The 18,390-nt window shown below is 64.0% G+C and overlaps 1 protein-coding gene across 4 annotated transcripts in view; it reads left to right on the plus strand.

Moving 5' to 3' along the window:
• The window catches only part of WNT7B (Wnt family member 7B), a 49,717-nt gene extending 33,330 nt beyond the window's left edge, over nucleotides 1–16,387 (plus strand). For all 4 annotated transcript variants that reach the window (XM_041754190.1, XM_041754194.1, XM_041754193.1 and 1 more), the window contains exons 3-4: nucleotides 7,735–8,006; nucleotides 13,933–16,387. In XM_041754190.1, the coding sequence (XP_041610124.1) occupies nucleotides 7,735–8,006; nucleotides 13,933–14,412 (752 nt within the window). In that variant the 3' untranslated portion in view covers nucleotides 14,413–16,387. The remainder of the gene's footprint in view (nucleotides 1–7,734; nucleotides 8,007–13,932) is intronic.
• The last annotated feature ends 2,003 nt before the right edge of the window (nucleotides 16,388–18,390 follow it).

Genomic DNA, 18,390 nt, shown 5'->3' on the forward strand with positions numbered 1-18,390 from the left:
GACCTGCTTCTCAGGGAGATCCAAAGCTCCCTGCTAAAGATGTTTGGAACCCACTGCACTGGCCTCACATGTTATGGGGGGACACTGAGGCTCAGGGGAGTGAGGGGCCAGGGAGGGTCACCCAGGAGCCCTGGTTCCATCTGGGTTGGCCCCTGTGATGGTGATGAACATCCCCCTTGGGCGCCCAGCTTCCCCGGCCTCCCTTCTGCTGTACCCTGGGGCCCCCCAGCCTGTGGTTCTGAGGCAGCTCCCGATTTCCCCCAAACCTGGTCCTCTGCCCCACTCTCCCAGTGACGGCCCACCAGCTGCCCAGGCCCCACGTCGGGAGACTTCCGGACACGTCTTTCCCTGAACCCTAACCCAGCCCAACTGTTGATCTCGCTTCCAGCCTCAAGACTGCGTCCCAAGCCCAGCCGTCCTCACCTCCACCTGGCAGGCCACCTGTGTTTCTTACCCAGACCCTGGTGCCCTGTGCCCACTGTGCCACCCACAGTCAGAGGAGGGGACTTTTCAATGTCCCCTGTCCTCCTCTTCTTAAAGTCCAGCCCCCTCCCATGGGCTCCCCAAGTCAATGCGGTGGGGACCACTTCATGTTTGACCCTGTCTGCGGGGTCCGACCGCTCATGCCCATCCCGTTCCCTCCTGGAGGCCTTAGCATGGCAGTGCCCTCTGCCCACACACTGTTCCCTGCACCTGTGCATGGCTCGTGTCTCTCATCATGTGGGGTCTCCCCCTCCCTGGCCCGCCTCAGTCACCTGTCCTGCTGACCCTCCCTGGTTTTTTTTTTTTTTTTTTTTTTTTCCCTCCCTGGTTTTGACTGCGGCCTGCTGCCTATGCTCTCGGGGGACCCCCTCCCAGCCGCTGGTGCCCTGGCTGGGTGCTCAGCCCTGAGCTGGGGCCTCATCCCTGGGGCTCTGGGGGTTTGGCCAGGAGGGCAGGCTGTGTTCGGTGTTGGGGCCAGACGGTAACACAGAGGAGAGCAGGGGCTGACGCCGGCCAGCCGGGGTGGGAGGCAGGACAGTGCGCCTTCCCCATCTGGCTGGTGGGGAACAGTCTGAGTGTGACTCTGGGGTCCTGGCTCAGATCCCAGCTCCATGGCTGGCCTGCAGTGTGACCTTGGGCCAGTCACCTGCCTCCTCTGAGCCCAGCATCCTAACTGTGAGTGTCTCAATAGAGGACAGGTCATGTGCAACCCCTAAAAACCACTAAGGGCTGTGTGTCTTCCTGACAGCTTGTGGGACCACAATCCATGTACCCCACAATTCATCAGTGTCAGTGTCCGATTCCATGGTTTCTAGTCTCTTGATGGAATTGCATACCCATCGCCGCCTTCAGTTTTAGAACTTTTTCATCACCCCAAAAAGAAACGCTGCGCCCCTTGGCTATCATCTTCCAAGCCCCCAGCCTTTGGCAACACTAATCTGCTTCCTGTGCCCGAGGGATGGACCTGTTCTGGAAACTTCACGCCAGTGGGATCCTACACCAGATGGCCTTTGGCGACTGGCGTCTTTCACTCTGTGCTACAGCGTGTGTCTGTGTTTGAGTCCCTTCCATGGCTGGGGGTTCCTCCGTTTGGGGGCCAGCCCACCTCTTGGTTATCTGTTCGTTGCTGATGGACGCTGGGGCGTAGTTACTTAGAAGTTTCTACGTGGACACACCTGTTCATTTCCCTCAGGGCTGCACCCTGCGGGGGGTTTCTGAGTCCTTTAGCGATTCTATGATTAACCCTTTGAGGAGCTGCCTATGTGTTTCCACAGGGACTATGGCATTTGTCATCTGTCACCCCCCGGGGTCCCGACCCCGGCAGCGCATGAGGGTTCAGGTGTCCCTGCGTCCGCGCTGACACTATTGTCGTCTGTCTTATTTCATCCCCACCCCAGGTGGGGGTGGAGTGACATCTCACTGTGGGTCCTTGATGGCTCGTGACGTTGAGCATCTTCCGCGAGCTTACTGGTGTTTGTTTACCATCCGGAGGAACGTCTTTTTGCATCCTTGGCCCATTTTTCATCGGTTATTTGCCTTTTTATTATTGAGTTATAGAGAATGCCGTATTTAAGGGGTGCCGGTACAGGTTGGCAGAGGGGCAAGGGCACTGAACGGTGTTGGCCACAAGCACGGGATGTGCGTGGAAGCACGCACTCGCTCACACTCACGGGAGCTATGGTGGTGTGCAAGCCCAGATGTACGCCCAGGGCCACACGTGTGTGCAGGTGGGCAGAGGTACACCCACGGAGATCCTGGTGTGGCGTATCACTTGTGGGGGGCAGGCCTGTCCCTGGGGCCCTCTGGCACGGCCACTTGGCTGTATCTGAGCATTATCTTCATTTGGCAGGTGGGAAGACCGAGGCATGAAGGGCCCCTTGACTGGTCCGAGGTCTCCCAACTGGCCTGTTTGGGGGTCTAGACGTGAACTTGAGGTGTCAGGCTCTGACCTCTTCTCTGGGAGTGTGAGCTGCTCTCAGGTGGGGACAGAGAGGACGGCGCTGGATGGTCCTCAGCTCGGGGGGGCCCAGAGTCTCGGCTCGCGTTCCAAGAGTGATCCCAGTGCCGTCCACACCCTCCCTCCCAGACCTGCAGTTAATCAGGTCACCCTGAGCTCAGTTACAGCCTTCTAAACATAGAATGCCACACCCTGAAGTGGCAGCAACTTTGAGTGGACAGAGGGGAACATCTGCAGCCTGGCGGGGGGTGGCTCGGCCCTCAGCTCTGCCTCGGGAGGGCGCCGGAGCTCAGGTCTGCCCCGCTCTGCTCAGGAGGCACGTCTGTCCCCTCCAGGAGCTGCTCCTAGAGATCCGCCTGGCCCCGAGTGTCCTCCCGTGGGTCAGGCGAGGGGCTGACAGGGTGGTCTAGGTCCTGCTGTCCTGGGCAGGCCCCTCACCCTGGGTGTCAAGGCATGGCTGGCATCGTGAGGGCATGAAGCGGGTGGGGGGCTGCATCTCCCCCCTCTCTGAGCCTGGTCCCCAGCAGGGCCGGTGGGGGCCTGACTTTGAACAACCCATACAAAAGAAAGAATAGTGCTGGATGATCCCCGAGGGGGTGGTGGTGGCCCGGTGCCTCAGTTTACCCACATGGCAGTGGTTTCTGAAGGTTCTACTGCTCTAGATATTTTGGATTTTTCTAGAATATGCGTGGAGGGGGAAGCTGGGCAGGGCTGACAGGCTCTGGGACGGAGTAGAGTGATGTCCAGGCCTGTCCTGGAAGCCCTGGGCTTTACAGAGGGGGACACAGGCTCGGAGAGGGTGTGTGACTTGCCTGCAGCCATACAGCAGGTACGGCTCTCCTGCCTGTCTCACCCTGTGTGTCCCGCTATTCTCTCTGCTTTGTTGGAACTTTGGGCCTCGCAGGGCTTCTGGTTCTCGCCTTGACCTGCTGAGCAAGGAACGGAAAGAAAAGCAGCCTGTCTCAGGGCCAGTGCGTGCAGGGACCCGCCCCCCCCCGCCCCCCCGGGACTCATGAGGCTACGAGGCAAGGGGCGGGGGGGGGGGCAGCCATTGTGAGGCCTGCCTGCTCCTAGAATTTTCCAGGGATCCTGCTGGATACTGCTGCTGGCTCCAGTGTCCGAGGGTGCAGATCCATGTAGACGTGGGCTCTGGATCTCAGGAGGGGCCTCTGGGCCTCCCGGGACTAAGGGGCGCCCCTCCAGGACACCTGCTGGACCCCAGAGACCACCCGTGCAGCCTCTACCTGGCTACCCATCACCAGACACACCTGAAGCAGCTGCTGAGCTCTGATGGCCGCTGCCCCTGTCACCTGGAGCAAAGCACTTCCCGCCTTGAGGCTGGCTCCGTGTTCCCCTCCTTGAGATGGTCTGAGTGACTGGACTGATTTCAGAGGATGGCTGTGGAGATAAAGGAGGCAAAGCGTGTAAAGCACCCAGCCCCAGACTTGCCTGAGTGTGGGACTTGTGGGCAATGTGGGGGGCACGCAAAGTAATCAGACATGGGTCCTGCCCACCACCCCTACAGCCTGAGGGCAAGGGCCTGGCAAGCGGCCAGAGGAGGGTGCCTCACGCTGATGGGGCTCCCGGGAGCAAGTACGTCCCTGCTGCGTCCAGAGCGCGGGGTGGTGTAGACACGTGGACCTGGGCAGGTGTTCTGGGTAGCGGCGGACTAGTGTCCACCTCAGGGGGGCCTTCTGCACTCAGGCACAGTGGCGTGTGCTGTGGGCAGCTGCATCTGCCCCCTGGGGGGGCCTGGCCCAGCTAGGCTGCAGGGGGTGGGGTAGGTGGGGATGGGTGGGGCCGGGCTTCAGGGGGCTTGAGGTCACCTTGGAGGCCTGGAGCCACCAGTGGTCGCTGAGCAAGGACCACAGGTTGGAGGGGCTTTTCCTAAACCCAGTGCCCACTTGTCCTCCTCTGGAGGAGGATGCCAGGCAGTGCCCCTGGGGCTGGCCAGGAGGCCCCAGGCAGGACTGCGGGAGGGGACGGTCCCCAGGCCCCCAAACCGGCACACACTGCGAGCCCGCATCCAGGTCTGCGGAAGGGCTCAGTGGCCCCCACCCCAGGGGGCTGTCGTGTAAAGGACATGAAGTGTGTGTGGAGAGTGCAGGGACCGTGAAACCCCCCGTCCTAAGGCCTAACGTCACCTTCCGTGATTCTCGGCAAACTACCCCTGGCTCCCTGATCACCTCCGCCTTTGTCTTCACGGCGAGACAGAGGGTTTGGCTCATTAAAACCAAATAAAAAAGGAATTAGTAGGAGTGGCAGCCCTGTGAGTAACTGATGAGTAACCGGGAGTCTGTGCCGGGCATGGGTACAAGCCGGGGGACGCCAGGAACTCGCACAGAGGGTGCAAGGGCGGCTTTCGAGAAACATCCTCCGAGCGCATGGGCGGGGGCTCTGTGCCTCCCTGCCTGCCTGCCCAGGGGCTTCGGGACAGCAGGTCGTGGGAGTTTGGGGCAGAGGCAGGCTGGGTGGCAGGTCCAGCGCCTCGGAGGGAACGCCCACAGCGTCCTAGCTGTGGGTCCTGGGACTTGTGGCTCCATCGGCCAGGCCTCTTGACGTGATTGCACAACCTTTGAGGTTTCCACCCCACCTCTTGGGCCCCGAGCTTGTGACCTGCCCTCTGTGAGGCCCGCATCCACCTGCTGGCGGGTCCACAGGTGGTCCAAAGGCGGCATCTCCTCCCCAGGGGCGCCTGTTTGCGTCTCTTCTCCTGTCTCTTCTGCCCAAAGTCGCTTCGCTGCAGAGAGGCCACGCAGAGAAAGTACCATCTGCTTCAGGGGATGTCTCTGGCCACCCACGACACTGACCCTGACCCCCAGATCTCGGCGGCCTCTTTCCTTATTACTCTCGAGCTCATCGCTCTGGAACCAGATCAGCAAACTGTTTCACACCTGCACCTTTGCTCCTGCCATGCCCACCGCCAGGAGGGCATGCACCCACTGCCCAGAGCCACACGCCACGTGGACAGTCCCCATACACATGCCACATGCACACATGCTCACATACACCACACACGCACTCATATACACTCCCAGGGAGTTAACTCTAACTTCCTGTGAAGACTCGCTTTACTTAAGGTGTCATCCCTTCCAGAAAGCCTTCCCTGACTAGCCCCCTCCTAGAGGCAGCTGGGGACATCCTTTGAGGTTCCATGGCCCCTGCGCCCCTTCTCGCAGAGCCCTGTGGTCACCTCCTCTCCTGGATCCCCCGACATAGTCGACCGCACGCCCTCCTGGCCCGCATGCCTCATGTGCCCGTGTTGGCAGGCCCCACTGGGCTTGAGCAACACCAACAGCAGGGAGCTCTATAGCCCAAAGCCCTTCCCTTCAGATCGCCTTGGCCTAATCTAGAGCTGGGGAGGACGAGCCCCAGATTGTCCCTGTCTTCGACCCTATGTCTGCCTGGAAGCCCCCAACCGGCCCGACAGTGCAGAGGTTGGTGCCCCTTCCCCAAGAGGCAACTGTACCTGAGAGGTTTCTCCCAGAGCTGAGCCCCAGGCCATCGGCTGGCAGGTGCCGGGTGGCTGTGCACTGACCCCAGGCGGGGCAGGGGGCAGGTGCGGGCAGGGCCCAGAGAGGAGGTGAGGCTGGGCAGGAGGCCATGGCGGCCTGTGTCCTTTGCAGAGCCCGGTCTTGCTGGGGCAGAAGGAATGCCTGACACCAGACTCCCTGAGCTCTTGTCAGAGGAGGGACGTTTCCAGGAAGCTGGGGCCCCTGCTGGCGGCGGATGTCAACCAAAGCCTCCTCTGCACTGGCCTCCGAGACCAGCAAGTCCTACCCTGGTCCTCAGCCCAGGAGGGAGAGCCCCCCAGGGACAGAGGGAGAGCCCCCCAGGGGAACGGGAGGTTGTGGGTGAGTTCCCCCAGCAGACTGGCAGGTGAGCAAGTGGACCCCAGAGCACACACTAAGACCGCTCCCAGCAGGCATGCAGGTGGTGCCTCATGGATGCTCATGGAAGGGATATGGTTTGACCTTCAGCCCTCTCTCAGTCTGGGGCGATCACTCTTGCCCCACAGGGACAGCGGCCAGCCACATTGGGTGGCGTGTTGGGGCCTCCAGGTCACAGGTGCGGGGCCTGTCCCATCACAGGGACATCACTGAGCTCCGTGCCCACAGTGCCATCTGCTGAGGACCACTCAGACCTGCCTGTGGCCTGCCAGGAACCTTGGGGATTGTAGGCAAGAGAGGCCAGGCTGGGGTGACGGGGTGCCCAGGAGAATCAGCCCTGGACCCATCCACCTAGGAGGCCAGGGGCCCCCATGGATCCAGGAGGGCTGAGTAGCGGAGTATTGGGGTGGGCAGCATCACTTGCAGCAAGAGTCAGATCTGTGACTGAGGGAGGGGGCCAGCCAGGGCCCGCTTCTGGTTGGCAGTCTGCAAAGCCTGCCTGGAAGAGGAGGCATTGAACCAGCCTTGGAAGCTCAGTAGGATTTGGGAAGGGAAGGAAGTTCCATTATGAAGACCAGGAGACCCCCCCCAGGAGCACAGGAGCAGCACCAGAAGGGAAGGGTGGCTGTTGGGAGCAGAGGACGGGGAGAGAGGGAGGGAAAGACAGCTGGGCGGGGGACTGAGGGCCTTCCCTCCCCAGCTCAGGTGCCCACCTGTACTCTGCACCCCCTGGCTGGGGATGGAGCATGAGGGAGCTGGGGAGGACTAGTGCCCAAGTCTAGGCATCTGGGGGGGGGGCCTCTGCGCCGGGCAGGGGTGCTGGAGGAGAGGAGGACATGAGGTGTGTGTGCAGAGTGCAGGGACTGTGAAATCCCCCCTCTCCTAAGGCCTAATGTCACCTTCCGTGACAGCTGGGGCCTGGTGATGACAGGGTGACAGTGGGTGGTGGTCAGACACGGGGAGGCCGCAGTGAAGAGCCTGGAGTTGGGGTGCTCTGAGCGGCGTGGGTTCTGCTGGTTCTGCTGATTCTGGGCAGGTGGGTGAGTGCCCTGTGGAGATGAGCACAAGAGGCTGTTCCCGCGGGGCAGCGCCCGGAGGCTGGCAGGGGCAAGGGAGCAGGAGTCAGGGGGGCAGAGGACAGGGGGCAGGGGGCAGAGGAGCAGAGGGCAGAGGGGCAAGGGGCACACACCCACCTGCCCCTCCCAGGGTTGGGGGCACTGCGCCTCTCCAGCCGGTGTGCGGTGAGCGCCCTCTGTACACAGCAGGCAGCGTCCTCACCGCTGTCCATCGGCCAGCATCCGCATCCGTGGGCCCTGCGTTGGGGTGCCAGCGGCTCAGGGAGGGCCAGCGGCGAGGCTGGGGTCCCACCACAGGGCCTGACGTGGCGCCCCCTCTGCCCCGCAGGGAGCCGCGAGGCGGCCTTCACCTACGCCATCACTGCGGCCGGGGTGGCCCATGCCGTGACGGCCGCCTGCAGCCAGGGTAACCTGAGCAACTGCGGCTGTGACCGCGAGAAGCAGGGCTACTACAACCAGGCCGAGGGCTGGAAGTGGGGTGGCTGCTCCGCCGACGTGCGCTACGGCATCGACTTCTCCCGGCGCTTCGTGGACGCCCGTGAGATCAAGAAGAACGCGCGGCGCCTCATGAACCTGCACAACAACGAGGCCGGCAGGAAGGTAGGGCGGGCGCGGGGCGTGGGATGTGGGGCGCAGGGCGTGGGGGGGCGGCCTGGCCTGGGCTCTCTCCCTGCCCGGAGCCTCTCCCAGGGCTCCCTGGGGGCCTGGACCCCAGAGATGTGTGGGGGCTCTGGGCATGGCGTCCCTCTGACGCTCCCAGCAGCCCTAGGACCCGGCCTGACCCTTCCCACTCCAGAGGCTGGGAGCAGGGAAGTGACACGCACGCGGCCCCCAGAGACTGGGCCGCAGGGCTGAGACCAGAAGCTGGTGTGGGGTGTGGGGAAGGCCCCCGGGGCCACGTGTCCCCGCCCTGGGAGCAGACGAGTTGTATCAGCAGTCCCGGAAAGCTTCCTGGAGGAGGTGGCCTCTGGCTCCCAGTGCGCTGACGGACTGGAGGAAGGGTTGTTCTCAGTGGGGTGGGAAGTGCCAGCCGGCGGGGGGGGGGGGGGGGGGGGGGTTCCCCAGGAGCAGCCAGCGTCCCTCGGGGGGTGGGGCAGCGCCACACTGGGGCAGATGTCGGGGCGAGCCCGGCCCCGCCTCGGGGAGATGAGGGCCCCAGATACTGGGCGGGGAGGCGCGGCCGCCGTGGCGGCAAGATGGCCCGAGATAGGGCGCCAGCGGAGCGGAACGCCTCTCCAGGCCTGGCTCCCCAGCCCCGGGGGCCGCGCCCACGACCCCAGGGCCTGTGGGTCTCTGCAGGCGGGGGACACTCCTGCCTGCCCTCTGCCCCGGGACCCGAGCCGAGGCCACCAGCTGCTCACTCGACTCGATCACTCGACAAATGCTCCTGGGCCCCGGGTTGTGCCAGGCATTGGCCGGGCTAGGAGCCCCGGTGGGAGCACCTGCTGGGCCGCACCCATGATGGGCGGGGCGGGGGGTGTGTGTGTGGGGGCTGGAGACCCCGGGGAGGGAGCAGAAGTTCTGGGGTGCTGCCATCGGCGCAGAGCCTCGAAGGATGAGCGGGCGCCGACAGGAGCACAGGCCGAGGGAGCGGGCCCTTGGAGCCGGGGCGGGCTGCTTAAGGGGTCCGCACAGGCTGGCTCTGAGCGGGCCTTGAACGCCAGGCCAGGGCATCGACTTCATCCTCTGGATGCAGAGCAGTCAGTGGTTATTAAACTTTTGCCGAAGGAAGGAGTGGATGGCGGACGAGTAAAGGAAGGCCTGATGCAGCCTCCAAGGGGCTCACACACCGCGTGTAGGCGAGGCTCATTTCCCCGGAGGTGTGGGGAGGGCTCCCTGGAGGAGGAGGTGCACCGAGGCCCTGGACGGAACCACTGCCCTTGAGCCTTTGTGGCGGCTGAGGTCCCAGGGGGGTGGGGCTCTCCAGCACCCCTGGGAGGAGGGGCTCGCGGTCTCCCTTTCACGGGAGAGGCCCCCAGAGGCCTGAGCTCCTGGAGGCATTGGTGGGGGAGCGTCCCATGGGCAGCAGAGATGTGGGGAGGGACCCTGCGGGCAGCGGGGGGACCAGTGCAGCAGGCGCAGGGCTGCGGGCAGGGCCTCAGGTCACATGTGTCGTGCAGGGAGGCCTCTGGCCCAGCTCAGGGTGGGCGGGCAGGCGGGGAGGCTGGCGCGCTGGATGGGCCTCTGGGCGACAGGTGTCACGGCAGGTCCCCGAGGCAGTGACGCTCGCTAGCGGCTCGAGGGCTGGGGCCTGAGTGTAGCAGGATCAGCACGTCGGGGTTTCTTTTTTTTTAAATTAATTTATTTTTTACATTTGTTTTTATTTAAGTTCGATTTGCCAACATACAGTGTAGCACGTCAGGTTTTGAACCGTGATGCTGTAAAGTGAGATGGCGAGTAGGGGAGCAGCCGGGGAGGGGGTCAGGGCCCATCAGGGCAGGGGGGCTGTAGGGAAGGGCTGTACCCGGGTCCGAGGATGGGATTCTGGTGCTGGCGCTGCCCCTGTCTGCGAGGCCCCTTCCGAGCCTCCTCTGCTCATGTGCATAGTGATGTACCTCGCACCCCCCCACCCCCTGTCCTCCAACAGCCCCCCGCTGTCCTCCCAGAGCCCTAGGGCACACATGTGGCCTGAGGCCTTGGCAGGGACCACTGGTGGTGGCAGCAGTGACCCTGGGGGGCAGGGGTCCTTCTGCCCCCAGAGGCACTGATCATGGTGGTTGGGGTGGGCTGGAGGGCCCGGCTTTTGAGGTTTCCGGAAGAACTGAGTCCAGATCCTCACTGGGCACCTGGGTGCTGGGAGCCCTGGTCCCCATCATAGTTGGTCCAGGCCCCCCTGCCCCTCCAGGGTCCCAGAGTTCAGCAAGTTGAGTGGGAAGCCAGCCCTCTGGTGCCACAGGAAGTCTCACAGCCTGGATGACTCAAAGCCCCAGAGATTTATTCTCATAGCTCTGGGGCCAGAAGCCCTAGATCCAGGTGTCAGCAGGGCCTGGCTCCCTCTGATGCTCCAGGGAAGCACCCTGCTGGCCTCATGGGGGCTCCAGGGGCTCCCCGGCTCAGCATCCTGTCTGCCTCCACCTGCACAAGGTCTCCACTTCTGAGTGATTTCTCCTCTGTTCCTCACAAGGACATGTGTCCTTGGGGTTAGGACGCCCTGGGGCCCAGGATGACCTCATCTCGAGCCTCAGATACTCCTGCAAAAACCTATTTTCAGATGAGGTCACATCCTGAGGTTCCAAATGGGGAGACACTGTTCAGCCCACCACATGCCCGGTGGGCCAGGGTCAGATGGGCTGAGCAGGAGACCCGCTCACACCGGCTTCTGCGAGATCGAGGCCTTGGCTGCGCTGGCCAGCCCCGCTGTGGGCAGTGTGGCCTTTACGGAGCAGCTGCCCTGCTGTGTGGGCCTGAGTGGAGGGGCGAGAGCAGAAGGCACGGAAGGAGATGACATCTGAGCAGATCTTCCTATGGACTGACCCCATAAGGCAGGAGCCTGCCCAGCTGGGAAGGCCTGGGCTGTGGTCGGCATGGCTCTGGGCTCCTCTCGTGGGGGATGGAGGTCTCAAACCGTTGCTGATGTGGGCCCCAAGCATCAGGAGCTAGGGCAGGACCCCCGTCAGGTGGGCACAGGCCCCACCTGACATCTAGGCTCCAGGCTGGTCCTGCCCCAGGGGGCACATCATCCCCATTGTCCCAATGAGCACCCAGGGTCCGAGGAGGGGTCACTTGTGCAAAGTCCTCAGCTAAGAAGCCGCTGGCCCCCTGGGCCCCCATGGCCCGGGTGCTTCACCTGATGCCCACACCCATCTCACACTGCGGCCGGGGTGAGAGGGTGAAGCCGGCGTGGGCCTCGCCCCCAGGGCCCCACACACCCACGGAGGGCCAGGCCACCACCCAGAAACAAGGGTGTGAGGCAGGCCACGGCACAGGGTGTGCGCCACCACCCTCCGTGGCCCGAGGCTGCTGCCCAAGTGGGGTGTGAAGTGCCCTCCGTGGGCGCCAGGATGCCGTGACCCCCCAGCCTGGCGGCAACTGAGCACTGTTCTCAGGGCACGGACCACGCTCTTATTCCAGAAAGAACGCCAGGTTGGCCTTTCCTGGAGGCCCCCACCCCACCCCCACACGACCTGGGTTGGGGGGAAACGAAGGCTCCACTCCTCTGGGCGAGGCCGGGTCACTCTGCACCCTCCCAGGTGGTCTCCTGGGGCAGCAGGGCTGGCGCCACCATCGCTGTCACTCTTATCTCGAGGGCGCTGGAGACGGAAACGGCACATTCTTGAATCCTGTGATCACTTCCCAGGAGAGGCTCGGGCCCAGGGGGACCCAGCCAAGCGAGGATGCGGCTCCTTGCTCTGCAGACAGCTGCCCAATCGGCTTCACCTGCCGGCTGTCCCGGGCCTGGCTGTGCGGGGTCTGGTTGTGCCTGGGTGGGTGGGCAGGAGGCAGGTGGTGGGGGCGCGGGGACCACCCGGCCTGGACAGCCCTGGCGGGTCTCAGGCCATCATGGCCCGTCTGGGCCAGCAGCCTGGGGTGGGGTGCTCTGCTCCCCATGCAGGGACTCTGAGAGGGGCATCCCTCTGGTCAGCTCTCGGCCTGCAGGCAGTGTGGCCGGGGCGAGAGAAGCTTCCTGAAGGGGCTGTTGGTGGGGGAGGGTCTTGCTGGTGATGGGGGAGGGTGAAGCAAAATGAACGTGGGGTAAGGGGGAGGGAGGAGCAAGAGAGGTCTGACCCAGATGGACAGGACTGCGGGGAGAGTGGCAGGAGGCTTTCTCTTGGAGGGAGGCCCTACCCTTCACCTAGACCCCCCACCCCAGAGTGGGCTTCTGGTTCATGCTCCCTACCCAGACACCCCTGTAATTCCAGCTCGGAATGTTCCTTCCTAGGGGTGCTGGGGCCCTCCCCAGCTCAGCCCTCCCCTGGTGGGCCACCAGCCTCCCCCTCCTCCTCCCCATCCCCATCCCAGCCTCCCGGGTCTCCCCACCTGCCCCAGGACATCACCCACAGGACGCTGGAGCAGAGAATCCCAGCCAGCCCCCACATCCAGGACACCTGACTGAGCCCACCAGCACCCACATGATGCTCAGGTGGGCTGCACCTGTCCTCTGCAGACCTTGCTTGCCCTGGACCCTTCAGGAACACCCTCCTCTCTGCCTGATGAACTCCCCCTTCTCCATCCACACCCGATGCAGGCACCCCTCTTCCAGGAAGCCCCCATCCCATGGCAGGGGCGGCCCCCAGGGCCCCCACACTTGCTGGTGTGCATGGGCTTCCCCTTCTGTTCCCCGTGCTAGGCTGTGGGTCCCCGAGGTCCTTGCTGAGGACCAGAGCCTCACGCGTCCAGGGGGAGGTTCCTTTCATTCATTCACTCTTCATCCATTCATTCACTGTGGGGCTGCTAGTCCGGGCTGGGCTGGGGTTCTGGCCCAGGGGGCAGGGGGTGGCCGAGATCCCCCAGGGCTGGACACCCCAAGTGAGGCCAGCGGAGCCCGGACAGCTGACAAATGGCCCTTCTGCAGCCGTGGGGCGGCAGCTAATGATTCCCCATCTTTAATCAGACTGGCTGGCAGGGCTCTTTCGATCCAGGTAAATGAGTACCTGGGGTCAGGGCTGGCTCTGGGAATCGGCCTTCCGGGAGCATGGAGGGAGGCCCAAGGAAAACACTCGGCTGCGCCCATGGCGGGCCCTCAGGGAGCTGGGGAGAAAGAACAACAGTGTCGGGGGCCGGCTTCCCAGCAGGTGGCACACCTGGGCCTCGCTGACCCGTGCCCTCAGCCCCTGCTGGTCCACCCCCTCTGTCCTTCTGCAGACACGCACAGAGCTCCGTGCAAACCTCAGGCTTTCACTGAAGAGCCATTTATTAAGCACCAGCTACATGCCAGGCCCCACCCCAGGCACGAGGGCAGGGGGTACAGATATGGAGAGGAGGAGATCTGCAATTAGTAAGCACCCTCTGTTGCCAGGCCTGGATCACCGTCCGGCCCCTCCTCCCCACCTGGCTGGTGCAGCACCAGCTTCGCCATGTGCTGCCCTGTGAGCTGCAGCGCGCCGGGGCTCCCCAGCCTCAGCCTCCCCTTCAGTGCATCGACGGGAAGGATTCTGAGAATTTAGTGAACCAGGTTTGGTAAACATGTGCTGTGATCTGCCAAGTTCTGGACATTCTAACCGGACCCTCACAGGGTCCTCTGCAGTAGGGATCTGCGGTCAGCAGCCCTGTTACACGGAGGAGACGGAGGCTTAGGAAGGGGAGGCACTCAGTGTGGCCCTGCAGCTGGAAGTCGGGGAGCCAGCTCCGGGCCAGGTGGAGGCTAGGGCAGGTGGGGGCCGCCCAGGCACCCTGAGCTCCTGCCCTGTCCCTGCAGGTCCTGGAGAGGTAGGGGTGGGGCACCTAGGTGGGAATTGGGGGGGGAGTTCACACAGGGGGGAGTTCACACACCCTGAGCCCTGCTGCCCGCAGGTCCTGGAGGGGTGGGAGTGGGGCATCCAGGTGGGAGATGGGGGGGTCTGCACACCCTGAACCCTGCCGCCCGCAGGTCCTGGAGGAGCGCATGAAGCTGGAGTGCAAGTGCCACGGCGTGTCGGGCTCATGCACCACCAAGACGTGCTGGACCACGCTGCCCAAGTTCCGCGAGGTGGGCCACATGCTGAAGGAGAAGTACAACGCGGCGGTGCAGGTGGAGGTGGTGCGGGCCAGCCGCCTGCGGCAGCCCACCTTCCTGCGCATCAAGCAGCTGCGCAGCTACCAGAAGCCCATGGAGACGGACCTGGTGTACATCGAGAAGTCGCCCAACTACTGCGAGGAGGACGCGGCCACGGGCAGTGTGGGCACGCAGGGCCGCCTGTGCAACCGCACGTCGCCGGGCGCGGATGGCTGCGACACCATGTGCTGCGGCCGAGGCTACAACACGCACCAGTACACCAAGGTGTGGCAGTGCAACTGCAAGTTCCACTGGTGCTGCTTCGTCAAGTGTAACACCTGCAGCGAGCGCACCGAGGTCTTCACCTGCAAGTGAGCACCCTGCTCGGCTCGGCACACCGCTCAGGGTGCCCCCTTGCTGGCCCCCCGCCCACCTGACATCTAGGCTCCAGGCTAGATGGACCAGGGCTCCCTCCCACCCTTCTTGTCATCGCTTCCCCAGGCAGAGCTGTCCCCGAGACCCGGCCAGCCGAGAGGGCGATGCCGATGGCACTGCTGTCCCTTGGGGCCCAGTGAGCTCTGTTCTTTTCTCAGGGGAAGTGAACCCTCCTGGAAAGCCAAGTGGCGAGACTCCGAGCGTCCCCTTCCCCCACCTGGTGGCACCGACAGCCCGAGGGACCTGGAAATGCCAAGCCGGCCCACCCCACGCGGGACTGTTTCTCCGGCCGTGGCAGCCGCCGGGCCTCCGGGTGGTCTGGGCGGATGTTGACAAGGTTTATTTATGTTCTCTTAGTATCGGAAAAGAATTCTTAGCACTAAGGCATAGCCAGTCCTGACTGTACTCCGTGTTAGTGCACCCCGTGGCCCTCTGCTTCCTGTCCCTGCATCTGACCCGAGGGAGCAGCCCTGTGCACAGCACCCTCTGGCCCTGCACCCGAGAGGGCCTCTGAGGAGAGCCATGGACAGGGACCCTTTTTTTCTGAAAACCCTATCAAATCCAAATGTCACCCACGTCAGGTTCCAGGAGTGCCCTGTCTCCTAAGGCTGTCACCCTCCCCGCACCCCCGCCAGCCTGGCGCCCTCAGTTTACAGAGCCCACTCCCGGCCTGGAGCCAGCCAGAGCCCTAGGACAGCTCTGTGCTGGCAGTGGGCTGTCAGTGGGGGCGGCTCAGGGGTGTCCACCCGCACCAAGGCCTGGGATGGCTCGAGAATCAGCCAGAGACCCCGAAGTTATGAGCGGAGGCTCCTGCCTTGGCTCCGACGTCCTGACCTCCTGGCCAGGGCTCCCGACCCTGGAAGACATGCTCTGGGGACACCCATGGTGGTGTGAGACTGTGCCCATGTTTTGAAGAATCTGGCTGTGCCCCTCCTACCCTGCTGCCAGCTGCACGGGGAGCCTGCACCCCCAGAGGCACCTGCCGGGGTTTTTCTAGTGGCCTCCCTGTCCAGACCTGTTCCTTTGGCCCTGACTCCAGTGCTGAGAAGGCTGGATCCAGGGTGTCACTCGGCCAGGGCCCTGCCTGCTGTCCCAGCAGGTGTCTGCCCCCCAGGCACCTCCCCCAGGTGAACACCACCCCCCTGAGAACATTCCCACCCTCCCTTGGGGAGTCTGAGGCATAAGGAGGTGACTTGCCAGCAAGGATGATGTGCCACCGGCTTCTGGTGTGCCCTCCACTGCTTGTGGGCCCCTCCCACCCCGCCCTGCACTTCGGGCATTTTTTTGCAGAAATCTGTGGAAATGTGTCCTCAGGCAGCTGACAAGCCAGGTGGGCTAGACCTTAGCCTGGGGTGAGTGACACCGTCTGGGCCCTGGCCCTGGCATCTACCCCGCGTGCCCCCGATGATGCCAGGATGCTCCACCAGCTGCTGTTCCGGGCACTTCCAGGCCACCGTGAAGGTCCTGCCCCCGGCCCCATGTCCCCGGGTCCCCGGACACTCCCGAGTCCACAGGCCGGGTACCCTCTGCTAAGGAACCTGGTTAACTTATATTGTTATATAGCGTTGAAGTGTCTATCGTGTCTTTTAAATTATTGTGACCTACACTGGGTACTGGAGGGAGGGGACAGCCCCGTGCGGTCCCCCGAGCCAGGCTCCTCCTTCTGCTTGAAACAGACTCTTGGGGCCCCTGATGCCATCGAGTCAAGCGCACTGTCCAGGCGCCTCCGCCGAGACCCTCCTCCTTCTTCCCTCGGGTGAGGGGGGGTCAGCGCTGCCCGGGTTGGCCGGCGGCGGTCGGGACACTGCGTGTCCCTGGAGCGCTCCCACCCCGGGAGAGCTGGGGGGTTTCCGATGCGCTGTGTCCCGCCTTCCCTGGAGGGGAGCGCCCGGCTCCAATAAAGCTGGAATCAGAAGCGAGTGTGTGTGGAGCCCCCGCGACGCCCCTGCGGTTCTTCCCTCTGGAGGTGGGGATGTTGGTGCCGTGCAGTGAGGACGAGTCCTGAGCCCCAAGCCCCCTTGACCCCCCAGCCTTCTGCCTTCCCTACCCCCTGCAGGCTGCGCAGGCACCATGCGCATGGACCTCCATCCTCACACCTTGCTCAGGTCCCAAGTGATGCCTTGAGTCGTACAAGTGTCGAGGCACCTTTAGGGCCACCGCACCGAGCAAGGGCCACTGGTGGTGGCTGGACGCACACCCTGAAGACTCTCTGGACAGGCTGGGCTCAGGGCATGGGGACAGGAGACCATGGCTGTGGTGCCAGAGCCAGCTCATGGGGCTGGGTGGGGCCTGTTCTTAGGAGAATAGGGGCTTGGCGGGGAAGACCCGCAGCCAGGAGGCCCTGGTCCCATCCGTCACCTTCTGTGTCTCTCTTCTGCTTCTGACCCCAGCTGGTCTCAGGATCCCTGTGGGTCTGGTGGGCTTTTGCCCAGGTGCCCCCCTTGGGGTGCCCCTGGACCTCTCTGGGTGTGGGAAGGCTGCCCGAGGCCCCTGGGAGCCAGGCAGCCTCCGGCTGGCCATCAGGCCTTGCTGCTTCTCCCTAGAGGCCCGGGTGCCACCAGCCCTCCACACTTGTGGTAACCGTGTGAGCACAGGAGGATGAATGGCATTCCTGCTGAGGGCCGGAAGGCATGTGGCGGGGCCGGTTTGGCCACTGCCCGCTGTCCTGGCAGCCTGGCATCGGGTGCTGATCAAACAAGCCCCTGTCCACACTGTGCCCGCCGGGGCACCCACGGAGCCTGGCCCCGGACCCAGATCCCACTGGAGGGGCCACCTGGTGGGCTTTCGGAGGAGGATGTGTCCCCATAGGGTGTGGAGATGGGGAGACGGATGCAAAAAGTCCTGACGTTGGAGCCCAAGCCCATCCCATCTTACACTCAGGCCTGGACAAACTCTGGGGTGGCCCTACCAAATATCTGGCCTCAGTTTCCCCCTCTGAGAGCAGGAGGTGGCCTGGGCCAGCACTTGGTGGTTAGTGGGGCCTGTGGGGCCCAGGCCTGGGTTGGGCCGTTTGGCAGGAGGCCCCGGTTCCCTGCGAGACGGTAAGCAAATCCGCGGTGGTGGCTGCAGCGGGACGCCGGGGTCCAGCTACTCCCACAGGGCCAGGAATGAGGAAGGAGCTCCGAGAATGCCATGGCCCCGGTGCCCAGACTGTACTTACCTCTTGGCCATGGTTCAACCCCGGCCCCGGCCTCCCAGGGCCGCCCGGCACATCCTCCGAGGGGCCCTGCCCGAGGCGTGGAGCCCACACCGCCCAGCCTGCCTGGGGGCCCACCTGACCCCCCGCCCTGGGCTCCGCCTCTGAGGCTAAGATTTCAGGAGCATCCCCGGGAGCCTCCACCCCCCAAGTGGCTCATTCCCACCCGGGCGCCCACCCCCCTTGGCTCCGGCCGCCCTGCCCCGAGCTGCCCCCCACCCCCCGGCATGCCAGGCCCTGCCCTGCCTCTCCACCTTTGCCAGGGATGCTCCTTCTCCAGACTCGCCTGCCCGCAGTGCTCCAGGAGGCAGGCAGCGGGCTGGGGCCGCCTGTGGGAGACGACCACCCATCCGTCCACTTCTCGCTCACCCGCTTGTTCTGTGGTGCTGGAGGCTAGGCCTGCCCTGAGCTGGGCCCTGGGAACACTGGTGGCTCATGCCTGGCCTTGACCTCCGGGGCCCTGGCTCTGCACTTGGCTCTCCTGCCCTGAGACAGCCTGACAGCCCAGAGGCGGCTTTGGGCAGGTGCTTCCTCTCTGGAGCGGGTCTAAGGGAGCAAGCAGCGCCCGCCAAGCCTGCCTCCCTCTTTCTGCTTGGCCTGCCCACACTTTGCTCACAAGCTGAGCTTTAGCACCAGGACTGTCCCCCCCAACCTGCCACCCCCTCCCCAAGGCTGCCGGGGTTGTAAACCCAGTGCTGCTGTTTGTGGTCAGAGCTCACGGG

Source organism: Vulpes lagopus, chromosome 5, assembly GCF_018345385.1.
Source record: "Vulpes lagopus strain Blue_001 chromosome 5, ASM1834538v1, whole genome shotgun sequence".
Lineage (NCBI taxonomy): Eukaryota > Metazoa > Chordata > Mammalia > Carnivora > Canidae > Vulpes > Vulpes lagopus.